This window comes from Pituophis catenifer, unplaced genomic scaffold (genome assembly GCF_029215685.1).
Source record: "Pituophis catenifer annectens isolate HBS135680 unplaced genomic scaffold, rPitCat1.0.hap2 SCAF_14, whole genome shotgun sequence".
Classification (NCBI taxonomy): Eukaryota; Metazoa; Chordata; class Lepidosauria; order Squamata; family Colubridae; genus Pituophis; species Pituophis catenifer.
The window spans coordinates 11537835-11552370 of NW_027256894.1; the positions used below are offsets into that span (position 1 = coordinate 11537835).

Below are 14536 nucleotides of genomic sequence, written 5' to 3' on the forward strand. Positions count from 1 at the left end.
TTTTGCTCAGCCAAATGTTATTCTGTACGATTGGAAGTCTTGTGCAAGGCAGTTGTCCTCTAATAAAGCTTTCCTGCTGAACAGGAGCAAGTCAGAACTGGGGATGGTGGTTTTATAAAATCAAAGCAATTTGGAGTTACGGCCAGGTGTGGGCTTCAAAAATTTTAGCAAGGGGTTCTCTGCCCGGTTAGTCAACCTCCTGCACCACAGTGGTGGGGGGGCATTTTTGCCCTCCCCGGGCTCCAGGGGCTTTTTTCGAGCCTCCGGGAGGGCAAAAACAGACTCCCCAGGCTCCGGAACTTCTGGTAGGCCTGTTTTTTCGCCCTCCCCGAGCCTCCGCGCATGCCCTGCACTTACCTGCATCCAAAATGGGCTGTGTGGGGACTCCTGTGAGGGGCTGGGTGGGGTGGGTGTGGCGGGGCCAGCCAGGTGTGGTATTTGGGGGTTCTCCAAACTGCACAGAATCTTAGCTAGAGGTTCTCCTGAACCCCTGTGAGCCCCCAGCAGCCCACCCCTGGTTATGGCACAGACTGCAATAATGTACACTTTGATGTATATCAAGCAGAGAAATGGCAATGGCTTCGGTTCAAGGAAAGTTGAAAACAGAAATAATATGAAAGGAGAACTTGTAGTCTCACATATAACATCGAGGCACTTCCAGTTGTACAGGTTGAACTACTGATGCACAGAACTAATCAAATATCGGATCAAGCATCAAACGGTTTTTCATTTCTCCCCAAATGGAAAACCATTCGGAGGCATCCGGAAAGATTCTTGATGACATCAGAGGTGGTCAACTCAATCAAAGTCATACAGTCTAGGATTGGCACAAAAAAGGTTTTCCTTTGAACTTGCAGAGCATTTCAGCTTGTCAGCAGCGGAGGTGGATCAGAAAGTCCTTGTGATATTAAAAAAAAAACCACATTACTTCTGTCTTCATCCCTAAATGTGCCATATGTAAAACAGTTATTCCCATTCCACTGCAGTGGAAATCATATCACATCTCTCTTCCTCCCCTCCCAAACACCTTTTCTTTGTGTAGGTATGCAACCAGTCATGTATTCAGTGAAGGAAGCTTTGCAGGGCAGACCTCACTGGATTCGGGTGGGCTATGATATCAGTTATTACAAGTAAGTGTCTGGTATTCCTCTTCTTGTGTGACATTTTAGCCTCCTGCTAATTATAGTCGTTCCGTATAGTTCTGCCTATTAATGCTACTTACTTCATTGTATTGCATACCGTATTTTTCGGAGTATAAGATGCACCTTTCCCCCCCTAAAAGAGGCTGAAAATTTGGGCGCGTCTTATACTCCGAATGTAGCTTAACATTCAGCCCTAACAAGGCGCTAACGAGGCACTAGTGATCTTCCCAGCTTTGCCTGCTAGTGAGTGAAGCAATCTCCATGCTTTGCTGCGACTCTCAGCTGTTCTTTAGAAGCTTTTTTTCCAGCCCTAACTAAGCGCTAGCCGAGTGAAGCGATCTCTCCCCCGTGCTTTGCCTGCTTTTCTCATTGCTGCTTCCTCTCAGCTGTGCCTTAGAAGCTGTTTTTTACCCCCAAGCAGGGGATAAAAAGCCAGCAAACTAATGTGCTGAAGCTGACCAGACTAAGGACACTAGCCAGATGGATACCTGGTAGGCAGATTCCCCCCCCCTATTTTCCTCCCCCAAAACTAAGCTGCGTCTTATACTCCGGTGCGTCTTATACTCCAAAAAATAGGGTACCTATTTTAGGACTTTCCAAAATAATGGGAGACTAACAACATAACATTCACAGCTAGCATGGCCACTCTGGAGATTCTAGTCCCCAACTATCTGAAGGATATTGCCAAAGGCGCACGGAACGCTGTTCCCTTCCCACCAAAGGTGGTCCCTATTTTTCTATTTGCATTTTTTACGTGCTTTCAAACTGCTAGATTGGCAGAAGCTGGGACAAGTAAGGGAGCTCACCCCGTTATGCGGCACTAGGGATAGATGGACCTCCTTAAGAGAAAGGATCCATAGCCTATCCTGCCTTCCCTCTCTAGTAGTCAAGTAGATGTAGCTGGAAAAAGACAGTCCTTCAAATAATGAGGTCCTTTCAAAGAACCTGTGATTCTGTTACTTCCAGTTTCTCTTAGCATGAATAGTTGTTTCTACCCTAGCAGGTCTGTAAACAGATGCAAGCATATAGAGTTTGATTACTGCCATAATAGCATTAAGAAGGCTGTTACTATGTCATGGTTAAATCACCGCTGACTGGTGCAATTAAATTATGGAAGTACAATTAAATTCTTAATTGTAACCTGGTTGCAGATGATGGAATGGGGTTCTCCCCATTTCATTTTCCCTGGATGGGAAATAGAGTGAATTTAATACCATAGTGCTCTGAACAGCTACAAATCTGTCATTGAATTTATGTTCCTGAATTTTAATTGTTCCAAAATCTAGTTGGCACCTCAGATCTATTGCTCTTCTTATTCCATAATATTTCTTGGAAGTGTATTCTGAAGGTTATAGCTAGTATTAAAGGGCCCAAATAATGCCACCTATATTGTTTCCCCATCCGACTTCCCCCCCAAAAAAACCCACAACACCCCAACAACCCAATGAGCTGCGGTGGCACAGTGGTTAGAGTGCAGTATTGCAGGCTACTTCTGCTGATCACCGGCTCCCAGCAGTTTGGCAGTTCGAATCTCACCAGGCTCAAGCTTTCCATCCTTCCAAGGTGGGTAAAATGAGGACCCAGATTGTTGGGGGCAAGAGGCTGATTCTGTAAACCGCTTAGAGAGGGCTGTAAAGCACTATGAAGCGGTATATAAGCCTAAGTGCTATTGCTATTTGCTGAACATTTGCAAAATCTCTCACTTTACTCATGTCCATAAAATTCTTGATGGGAGGGAGAAATGTGGGGACAAGCCATAACAATTGTACATGCGTATTCTCCACTTAATTCTTAAACCCACCATTTTAACTGAAGTTGCCTCAGTATCTAAACATTTCAGATATTCCCATTTTTGTTGAAGTTTTCAGTGAGGGGAAAAATGTCTTCTACTCCATGTTAAGAGTTACTTTTTGTCCATCCTACATTAAAGAAAGGAGGTGGCTTCAGATATTTGAGGTAGGCTGGTCATTGGTGTAGTACAATGATGGCAAACCTTTTCGGCACTAAGTGCCCAAACCGGAATGCATGCCAGAGCCCTTGTGACCCATGCCCACGTAGTTGATATTAAATGCAAAACAGTTCCAAAAAACAAATAGATTTTATTAAAACAGCTGAGAATTAACTCATTCTCAGCATATTCTAAATTAAATGAAAGCAAAGTCCTCAAAACACCAGTCTTTAGTTTATCTCTGACCTTGGGATAATTAGGCAAACTGCCAAAGGCTTTTCTTGGCAACGGTTCAGGAATAGAAGAAATAACTACAGCCAAACAAGAAGCAATTCTCTCAATAGTTGTTTTCTGGGAAAGAGGCCCAGAGCCATTGCTGGTCTTTTAAGCCTTATGGGAGGGGCCAATCATCTCTTGGCCTTACTCCCGAGTTGTCCTTTTTGCTTTAGCTGCTCTTGCCTTCTGGCAGCTCTTCTCATACATGCACTAGGAACAGGCTCCTCCTGTTCCTCTGCCTCTTTACTGTCAGCCTCTGGAGGCTCCGAAGTCCACACATCACTCCCTGATGGTCCTGGCCCCATCTCTGCCTCCGACGCTGAGCCCTCATCCGGACCTTCCCTAACCTCCAGGGCTGGCCCATGTTCTTCCTCAGCCTCATCGCTGTCCGACTCCACTGCCAGCTCTGCAGGCTGCTGGCGGACCACAACAGCCCTGAAAATTCAAAGACCAGGTGGTCTTCACGCACACTGGAGCCCCGGAAACTCAAAGACCAACTGGCCAGTGTACATGTGCGCACCAGCCATCTGGACTTCTGGTTTCCAGCATGCACATGCATGCCGGCCAGTTGATCTTCCAAAGCCCTGGAAACCTGAAGACCACAGAGAGGGCTTTGTGTGCCACCAGAGTAGATGAATATTGAAGGAAAATAATTTCCAACATTTCTTCCTGAAGAGGCTTCTGGATATTATCTAAGAAAAAAAATGGATGTAGATCAGGAGCAGGGGTGAAATGCTCCCGGTTCGGACCGGATCACCCGATCCAGTAGTGATGGCAGAGGGTGGTTCGGAGAACCGGTAGCAAAAATCCCTGCACCCCACCCCCACCATACCCAGCTGAGCCGCGCGATCATCAGAGGCTTTTTTTTTTTTTTTACTTTTCAAAGCATTTTTTCTACAACCTCTTCCGATGACAAAATGCTTTTAAAAGTAAAAAAAAAAGCCTCTGATGATTGCACGGCTCAGCTGGGATCTTCAGAGGCTTTTCAAAGCATTTTTTTCTGCAACCTCTTGGCTGAAGAGGTGGTAAAAAAATGCTTTGAAAAGTCTCTGACGATCCCAGCTGAGTTGCCTGATCGCCAGAGGCTTTTCAAAGCATTAGAAAAAATGCTTTGAAAAGTTAAAAAAAAAAAAAGTTGGCCACGCCCACCCAGTCACATTACCCACCACCACCATCAAGCCACGCCCACAGAACCGGTAGTAACAAATTTTACATTTCACCCCTGGTCAGGAGAGGACAACCTTCAGCCTTGGGAGCCCTGGCTTTTGCTCTCATTTTATGCAGAGAGTGACCTGATATCAGAAACTCACTGCCAGACTCTTTCTGCTAGGAAGAGTGTGGTAAATGGACAGGGGGAGAAGAGCCAGGAAGTGAGAGGAGATGCCATTAATAGGATGTCTGGAGACCCAGTTGGTATCTCTCAATCATGCATTTCCTTTCTCTTGTTGGAACATGCAGGTATTAATTCTGATCTAATCATAACACGCTTTTCTATGAAGGCTGCTGGGGTAACGCAAAGCACTTTGAACAGCTTGGTGTAATACATAATTAGAATACTATAAAAATGGAAGTTGAAGATGGTATCTGAAATCCACGTAGGTGGCACTTTTTTTTTTTTTTTGCAAATTATTACTACAAACAGAATATTACTGGGCTCTTGGAACAGGGTCACTATAATCTGAATTATAATCTAATTAAATTTTGTTATTTCAGCAGAAATCCCAGGGAGAGGAAAGGGAGGATTGATTTGAGCAAATGTCCTCCATCTTGGAATAAGAATTAGAAAAAAACAAAATAAAGCCCAAGAGTGGCCTTCAAACTTAACACTGATTAAAAGTGGTCAAATGGTTGTAGTTTCAGAATGCTCTTTCTAATCCTTATGCACTGCCCAGAGTCACTCTATGATGGTGATGGGTGGTTTCTAAACATGATGTAGATCAGGGGTCCTCAAACTTTTAAACAGGGGGCCAATTCATGATCCCTCAGACTGTTTGGGGGCCAGACCAACTGGGTGGGCGTGGCTAGGTGATCATGTGACTGGGTGTGTGTGGCCAATTTAACAGTCCAAACAATACACACAAATTAAACTTAATGTCAGCACTTCAACCTGCATTTACTCTAGTGCTGACATAAGAAGGAGAAGAGGGGGCAGCTGGCAAGAAGACGCTTGACTTCTCACCTACTTATTTTCCCTGAAGATAATATCCCCTAAGAGATGAGATGGGAGGGGTGACATTCCTGGGAGCTGAAGTAGTAGATATGGGGAGAGTGATTTGGAAGAGGGCCAATGAGACTCAGAGAATTGGGGAACGGAAAGGGAAGGTTTGGGGTCAGGAAGTCAGTGTTGGCTACGCCACAATCGGGGACAGGTTGTTGTGCTTAATAAAATGAAAGATTTCTTCAAAGACTATCTGTTTGGAAAGGCAATTTATTTTATTTGAGACGACATCGAAACCTGACACTTTAATTTGTTATGCTCCTGAGGGTGGAAAGCAGGATAGTGAAGGGATGTGGCTGCCTTGGGGTGTGTATGAGGGACTTCTGTCTCTCTCTCTCTCTCTCTCTCGCTCTCTCTCTCGGTCGGGGAGGCAAAAACGGGCCCATTTTTGGCCTCCAGAGGTCTCTGCGTGTCCTGTTTATGGCCTCCCTGGCTTCCAGAAAGCGGGGGGGGGGGGGGCAGCGGGTAGGCGGGCAGTGGTGGGATTCCCCTGGTTTGGACCGGTTTGCAAGAACCGGTAGTAAAACTGGCGGGAGGCTCTGCATGCGCAGAAGAGCACCTGTGAGCAAAGCACACACGCATGGGCACGATGCGAACCAGTAGTAAAGGTAAGTAGAACTCACCTCTGTAGGTGGGGCGATGTGGGCGGGGCAGCCGCGTGGTCCTGCATGGGCCATATTAATGGCTTTGGTGGGCCTTATCTGGCCCCCTGGGCCATAGTTTGAGGACCCCTGATGTAGATGAACAAATAATTGTTCATTTATCATAGTTCAAGTGGTAAAATCTATCCAACCTTGGTTGATCTTAGATAAGTAAATTGGAGTTATTGGTTAGAACTTGGATGGGAAACTTACAGGGGATGTCAGAGCTTTAGGCTAAACAGGCTTTAGGCTGAATGTTTAGGTAAACATTCAGAAAAAGAGTTAAGGGCAAACCTCTTCTGTATTACCGCAACACAACCAGAAGAAATGCATTGATGAAGTCACTATCACTTGATTTCAAGTCAAGGAACTCTTTTTTTTTTTTACAATCACTGCTCAGTACCTTGGTTGATGGTGCTACTGCCCCACTGAGTAGATCAGTAGATCAGATTGGCGGAGAACTATAAACATGGGAACCAAAAACTTGACATGGAATGCAAAATAGAATCATAGAACATAGTAATAGAAAACTAGCCCTGGGAGAAAAAATACAACGGTCTCATCGGGGAGGGAGCTTAATAAAAGAATTCCGTTCAGATTAGAAGAAGTATTTGTTTTAACAGTAACAGAGTTGGAAGGGACTTTGGAGGTCATCTAGTCCAACCAGGGGTGGGTTCTACTTACCTTTACTACCGGTTCGCAACGGGAATGGGACGCTTCTGCCCATGAGCAGATCATCATTTATGATGTCTGGGAGGGTGGGCGGAGCCTCCTGACACTTTTACTACCGGTTCTAAAGAACTGGACAGAACTGGGAGCAACCTACCACTAAGTCCAACCCCATGCTCATGCAGGAGACCTGTACCAGGGATTCGAACCAGGGATTCGAGACCTGTACCAGGGATTCGAACCAGGGATTCGAGACCTGTACCAGGGATTCGCCGAATTGCTGACCTTTCTGATCGACAAGCTCGCATCTTAGCCACTGAACCCCCTAGTCAGGCTTTGTGACTTCTTCCCCCCCACTTGGTGGTGGGGGGGACGACAAATAATATTCTACCCTTTTCTCATATTCCTTCTTTTAAAATCATGACCTTTTAGCTGATTAACCACCTTTAACTTACAGCAATAGCTTGAGACATATCCGACCAGAAGTGAATGTCTAATGTCATAACTTCAAGCATAATCACACAATGCTTTATCGGCCCAGATGGTTCCTACAGCTATGTATTCTAAAGGAATGCTTGCATATGTTGCATAATATGTGAGCCCTCGAGCTGGGGTGCTGGCTGTAGAATTTGTTATTCCTGCAGTTCACTATGTAAAGCATTTTCAAGGGAGGCCCCCTAAGTAAGTAAGCAACAAAGCAAGCTTACCACAAGCAAAATTTCTCTTTAAGCGTACAGAAATAATAATAATAAAATAATTCATTGCTTTCAGAGTAGTCCTTCTTTGGCACTGCTGTACATTTTTGACACAAGCATGCTCTGGACTGTAAGGTTCTGGGAGAACCTATACTTTCCAGCATCGGGGAAAATGTACTTTGCATGCTAAAGACCCTAGGTATCAGTGGTGGAATTCACATTTTTTTTTATACAATTTTATTGATTTTTTTTTACACAAATAAAATATAGTAACAATTCTGTTTAACATCGGATTCGCAGTGTTTATACATATATACATGAGTAAGTGTCTGGTGTCATTTATACTATACATTTCTAATTAATTTCTGCACCTTTTATTCCTTCCTTAATTCTATCATTTATCCATTCGTACCATCTTCCCCACACAGTATCATAATCAGAATTTTCATCGTCATTTATCTCGTGTGTTAATTTACTTATCTCTGCACACTCTAATATTTTATTAATTATAAGGTCATCTGGTGGTAGTTCTTTCTTTTTCCAGTATTGAGCGTATGCTAGTCTGGCAGCTGTAGTTATGTGTATTAGGAGGTGGACCTTTTCCTTTCCATACCCTTTCTTTACCATTCCCAGGAGAAATATTTCTGGATTCAAATCGATTTCTTCTTTAAGTATGTCTTTCAACCATCTCCGAATTTTGCTCCAGTACCTTTTTGCTTCGGGGCATGTCCACCACATATGAAAGAAGGTGCCATGACCATGGCCACATTTCCAACAATTTGGCTGCGCATTGGGGAACATCTTTGCTAGTCTTGCAGGTGCTAAATGCCACCTATGAAGCATTTTGTAATGATTTTCCTTATACGTGGCTGCTCTAGTTAATTTATAATTTTTATTCCAGGCTTCTTCCCATTCATTAAAGTTCAAACTGTGTCCAATATTTCTCTCCCATGCTCTCAATTGGTTTCCGATTATATCCTCATCTCTGTCTTCATCTAATAAATAATTATACAGCTTGGCCAACGCTTTTTTCCCTGGTCCCATCAAAATTTTGTCTAATCCATTATATCCTAATTCTAAGCCATATTCATCTTTATCTTTCTGGTATCTTGATTTTATTTGCAGATAAGTCCACCAATCTAAGGTTATACCTTGGTCTCTCAGAGCTTCATTTGATTTAATGTTTCCCCCTCCATCGACGATGTCTTTATATCTGCACGATTTCTCCATTCCCCACCTGTTGGGGTAAATCATTGCCTCTACTGTGGAAAGCCAGTTTGGGACTTTTGAATAGTATCTCTGCCTAATCCCCACCAACGTTTGTATTAGGGAGTCCCTGATTTTATGCCTGTGGAAATAGGTTTTCTTTTTATTGTCTTTGTCCCATAGATATGCATGCCACCCTTTCTGTAGGTCGTGTCCTTCTAACACTAAGATTCTCTTATTCTCCAAGGTGATCCAATCCTTTATCCATATCAACTTTGCTGCTCTGTAATACATTTCCCAATTTGGGAGTCCAAGTCCTCCCACATTCCTTTTTTCCTGTAGAATTTTAAGTGAGATCCTTGATTTTTTTCCCTCCCAAACAAATTCCCTAATGGTCTTATTTAAATCTAAAAAAAAAATTTTCTCTAAAATTACTGGTAAATTTTGATATAAAAATAAGATCTTGGGGAGGATGTTCATCTTAATTGCCACAATTTTGCCTATAAGTGATTCACATTTTTTTACTACTGGTTCTGTGGGTGTGGTGTGGCTTGGTGGGTGGGTGGGTGGGCATGACAGGGGAAGGATACTGCAAAATCCCCATTCCTTCCCCACTCCTGGGGGAGGATATTGCAAAATCCCCATTCCCTCCCCACTCCTGGGGGGAAGATATTGCAAAATCCCCATTCCCTCTCCACTCCTGGGGGAAGGATATTGCAAAATCCCCATTCCCTCCCCACTCCTGGGGGAAGGATATTGCAAAATCTCCATTCCTACCTCACTCTGGGGCCAGCCAGAGGTGATATTTGCTGGTTCTCCAGAACCTGTCAAAACCTGCTGAATAGCACCCCTGCTAGGTATGGGATCCAGCTGTGACAGACCTCTGCCTGAAACTATCGACAGTTATTATCAGCCAATATAGACCCTACGGATGGAGATGAACAATTTTCTGGCAGAAGCATGTCTCATGATTTTGGGCGGCGATTGATTTTAGCATAAAGTAATTTTAGTAGCCCTTTGCAATTCAAGAGATTGCATGATCTGATCGTACCTAATGCAGACATTTGGATTCAAAAATCAGTCATCTTGGAGCTGAGACTCATGCTGAGATGCAACCAGTTTTGAAAAAGATTATTCCTGTTGCATCCTTGAATTTAGAGTGAGCCCATCACTCTCAGGCCAAGACTGGGTCTAGTGCAGAGATTCATGGCAGAAAGCCAACAGGCAGGCACTGTGATTAGTGGTGGGTTTGTTTGCGATTGGAAAACCTTTAAAAATACACCAGCTCTTCCGTATGATGGTCTGTGTAGCGCATGCAGTCTAATCGCTACTCATATCCATTTTGCTCTGCATGGAGAAGCAGGGACAGTTCACTCACAAAGACAAATGTGACAGTCACAGCCTGGTCATGTGCCGTCTTCCTTTCTCCTCTCCAGAGCGATATTTTTATGTTACTGAGATTATTAGAAACGTTTCTGTCAAAAGGGTCTCGGTGACAGCACCTTTCGCTCGTTCTCCCCCTGTGTGAAGTGACAGACGCTTGCAGGAAGGGACTTCGCCGCCAGAAAAATGATCACGGTAGCCTTTATGAAATGATCTGATTCGCAGTTTGTTCTCCAGGCAAATGTTTGCATTGATTGCGCCATGATCAGCACTGAAGACGTGCGACAATATCCAAATACAGAATCCCATCAGTCTTTTCTGGTCTCTGTGTAACCACATCTGAGCAGAGGCAAAATGTATGGTTTGAAGTTTGGCTAAATGGAATAGAATAGAATAGAATAGAATAGAATAGAATAGAATAGAATAGAATAGAATAGAAGTAGAGTAGAGTAGAGTAGAGTAGAGTAGAGTAGAGTAGAGTAGAGTAGAGTAGAATAGAATAGAATAGAATAGAATAGAATAGAATAGAATAGAATAGAATAGAATAGAATAGAATTTTTGATTGGCCAAGTGTGATTGGACACACAAGGAATTTGTCTTGGTGCATATGCTCTCAGTGTACATAAAAGAAAAGATAAATGGAAGGGGATGGGGAGTAGAGTTGAACATCTAAAAAGTGGAGCCCTGCAGTTGACTCCAGACCAAAGCAAAGTTTTTTTCTCAAATTGACCTGTCCACATTGCAAAATTAGGATTGCATTCTTCCAGATTTTTTTTTAATCCATCTAATCAGTCTAAATTTAAGTTTCTTTACTGTGGCAGTCTAAAATCAAAAATATGCAAGGAAAAAATGGCATACTGTAATCGCTAAAAACTGTGAACCACAATAAAAATATTAATGCTAAGCAGCGATCTCAATACAGATTCTATAGGCAAATATTACAATATTTAGATAAACTGAATACATGGTCCTTATTGGACAGTAGACATTGAAAGTAGAATATGCGAATGCCTGAAAAATTAATGGGCATATATATATTGTATGGAATCTTTATAAAACCAGTATATAAGAATAATTATGTTACAGCTTCTACAGGTGCCGGACTTTTGAGGTAGTCCAAATAAGAAGCACAAACCATGAGTATTAACATTACCTTTACTGTAAGGTTAAAATAACAGAATTTTGCAAGTATGAAAGTTCTTCCCTTACTTTTGATAAAACTAGAGAGGGTCTTCTCTGAGATATTTCCCACACTCCCTTTTCTTCTGTGGGCTGAAATCCCTTTGCCTGAAAGTTGTCTATATTGCTGCTCTTTCTCCCGACTCCTGACATTCCCACATACCATTATATTAGGGTTCTCCTTAATTGGGACAAAGCTGACTTTCATACAGGAAGTCCCAAAGGCAGAGGTGGGCTGCTGCTGGTTTGCACCAGTTCAAGCGAACCGGTAGTTAAGATTCTGCATAGTTTGGCAAACCAGCAAATCCCAGAACCAGTTGTTAAGTTATTCAAGTCCTACCCATTGCCGAAAGGTGCTTTTTCAGGAGGCAACTGGACTTTCTGGTTTTTCTTTGAAGAAGAAGCTTCTTGGATGAGAAGTGAAACGTCTTCAAATGAAAAACAGAAAGTCCAGTTGCCGCTTGAAAAGGCACCTTTGGGACAACCATGACCTGGATGACTGAGAATCTCCATAGATATTTAGCTTTCATACAGGGAGGTTTTCAGGTGGTAAAGGTTTCCCCCTGTTCCAGTTGTATCTGACTTTAGGGGGCAGTGTTCATTTCCATTTCTTAGCCGAGGGAACCAATGTTGTCTGAAGACACTTCCATAGTCATTGGCCAGCATGATTATATGCCGAGGCCATGGAATAGTCCCACCAAAGTGGTACCTGTTTGTCTACTCTCATTTGCAAGCTTTCGAACGGCTAGGTTGGTAGGACCTGGGCAGAGGTGGGTTCTAAAATTTTTTACTACCATTCTGTGGGTGTGGCTTATTTTATGGGCGTAGTGTGATGGTCATGTGACAAACAATTCTTTTTAGCAGAGGTATTGGTCTACCAGGCTTTTAGCTTCTTGCAGAGCCGTACCGGTCTACCCATTTGTTTTTGGAGGGCACTGGTCTACCACCACACTGCCTTTTACTGCTGATCAGCTGTAGGGCGGCCCTTTGAGCACCCCAGCAAGAGTTTAAACAGTTTTTTGCTGCTCTGCCACCACCGAGAGCATCGGAAACCGCTTTCAGGCAGCTTGGCCTCAATTGTCAATCTACCGAGGTTTACAAGGAGCGGATCGGTTCTAGCCGATCAGTTGGGAGGCTTCTTTGCTTCTCAATTTAAAGCTAAGGTGTGTTGTTGTTTTTTTTTTTCTCTTCTTTGTCAAGTGAGCCCTGATTTTTTCCTTCTAGCCGATCAGCTGGGACTTGGGAGGCAGCAAATAGATTGGGAGCGGGGCCAGGCAGGGGTGGTATTTACCGGTTTTCTGAACTACTCAAAATTTCCACTACCGGTTCGCAAGAACCGGGGAGAACCGGTAGCAACCCACCACTGGACCTGGGGCAAGTAACAGGAGCTTACCAGTCATGCAGTGCTCAAGTCTTGAACCCAGCTGTCAGCTTTAAATCCATCTATAAATGGATTTAGCTTCTTCCAGATCAGCCAAGGGTAGTTAGGATTTGTGCTGGGTTGTTTTAAACTGAGTTCTTGCTTGAGAGGGTAACAGCCTCTTTGCTTCCAATTTGGCTAATTTAGCCGAGGAAGGGGAGATGGGAGGAATCATCGGATAACATCTACAAAGCACTTTGAACATTCTGCTGCAGTAAGTGATGTTAATAGCAACAATAATAATTAGGTTGATTATTAATTACAGGAGAATGCCAGATGGAATAGGAGAAGGATGGAAGGCTTGAAGGAGAAAGATCTAACTTTGGGCTTTGACAGTTATAAAGTGACTTTATTGCCCTGGGCACTGTACTGCATCTGCATGTTAATTGCATGACTTTTTGTATAGTTATCTTCTTTTTTTAACTTTTTTTTTTCTCGGAGGGAAAGGTTTCCCAAGTATTTTATTTATTTATTTATTTATTTATTTATTTATTTATTTATTTATTTATTTATTTATTATTTCTTTAAGATATTTTAATACAAGAACCACCTCAGTTTCTGAGGGGGTGGGGAGGGGGAAATCAAGAATTTTGTAGATCTTTTCCAACAGCAAATATTATTAACAGCTCACGAAAGCTTGTATGGCTTACAATAATATTAGTTGGTCAGCAAAGGGGCTCCCAGATTCTTGACTTGTTGCCAAGAATGCAAGTAAATTCAACTGAGCTCAGAAATTTATGATCATCGAATCAGGCTAGCTGTGTGTGTATCAGAGGTGGGTTTCAGCAGGTTCTGACCAGTTCTGGAGAACCGGTAGCAGAACTTTTGAGTAGTTCGGAGAACCGGTAGTAAAAATTCTGACTGGTCCCACCCCCGTCTATTCTCTGCCTCCCAAGTCCCAGCTGATCGGGAGGAAATGGGGATTTCGTAGTAACCTTCCCCTGGAGTGGGGTGGGAATGGGGATTTTACAGTATTCTTCCCCTGCCACACCCACCAAGTTACACCCACCAAGCCATGCCACACCCACCAAGCCACACCCACAGAACCAGTAGTAAAAAAATTTGAAACCCACCACTGGTGTGTATGTAAGTGTTTTTTTTGTGTGTTTTATTTAAGAAGTACATATGGCTGCCCAACTCAGTCATGGTAGTTCTGGGCGACTTATAGTAATAAAACCTCCAATGGGCCCAATCCACAGGACTGCATTGCTATTCTTCGACAATTGCTAGACTGGTTTGTAGTGCCAGTTTGGTATAGTGATTAAAGAATTAGGCTAGAAACAGGGGACTGTGAATTCTACTCCTGATTTAGGCACCAAGCCAGCTGGGTGACTTTGGGCCAGTCACTATCTTTCAGCCCTAGGAAGCAGGCAATGGCAAATCACTTCAGAAAAACCTTGGCAAGAAAACTTCAGGGACTTGTTCAGACAGTCATCAGGAATCAAAATCTGACTTAGAAGGCACATATGGAGAGAGACCTGTTTGATCTGTTTATTCTCAGATGTGTCTTGTTTCTTTCTGTTAGACAATTGAGGAATTGTCATATTAGACAATTGAGGAAGCTTTTAATAATAGAATAATATAGTTGGAAGGGACCTTAGAGGCCTTCTAATCCAACCCCTGCTCAAGCAGGAGACCCTACATCATTTCAGACAAGTGGCTGTCCAGTCTCTCCTTAAAAACCTCCAATGATGGCACACCCACAACTTCTGAAGGCAAGCAGTTCCACTGGTTAATAGTTCTCACCATCAGGAAATTT

At 43.1% G+C, this 14536-nt stretch overlaps 1 protein-coding gene across 2 annotated transcripts in view; it reads left to right on the forward strand.

Moving 5' to 3' along the window:
• The window catches only part of AGBL1 (AGBL carboxypeptidase 1), a 680934-nt gene that overhangs the window by 110130 nt on the left and 556268 nt on the right, over positions 1-14536 (forward strand). For both annotated transcript variants that reach the window (XR_011601025.1, XM_070953407.1), the window contains exon 15: positions 1043-1130. Coding sequence is in view for 1 of the 2 variants with exons in the window: in XM_070953407.1 (XP_070809508.1) it covers positions 1043-1130 (88 nt within the window). In the remaining variant the exon portion in view is untranslated. The remainder of the gene's footprint in view (positions 1-1042; positions 1131-14536) is intronic.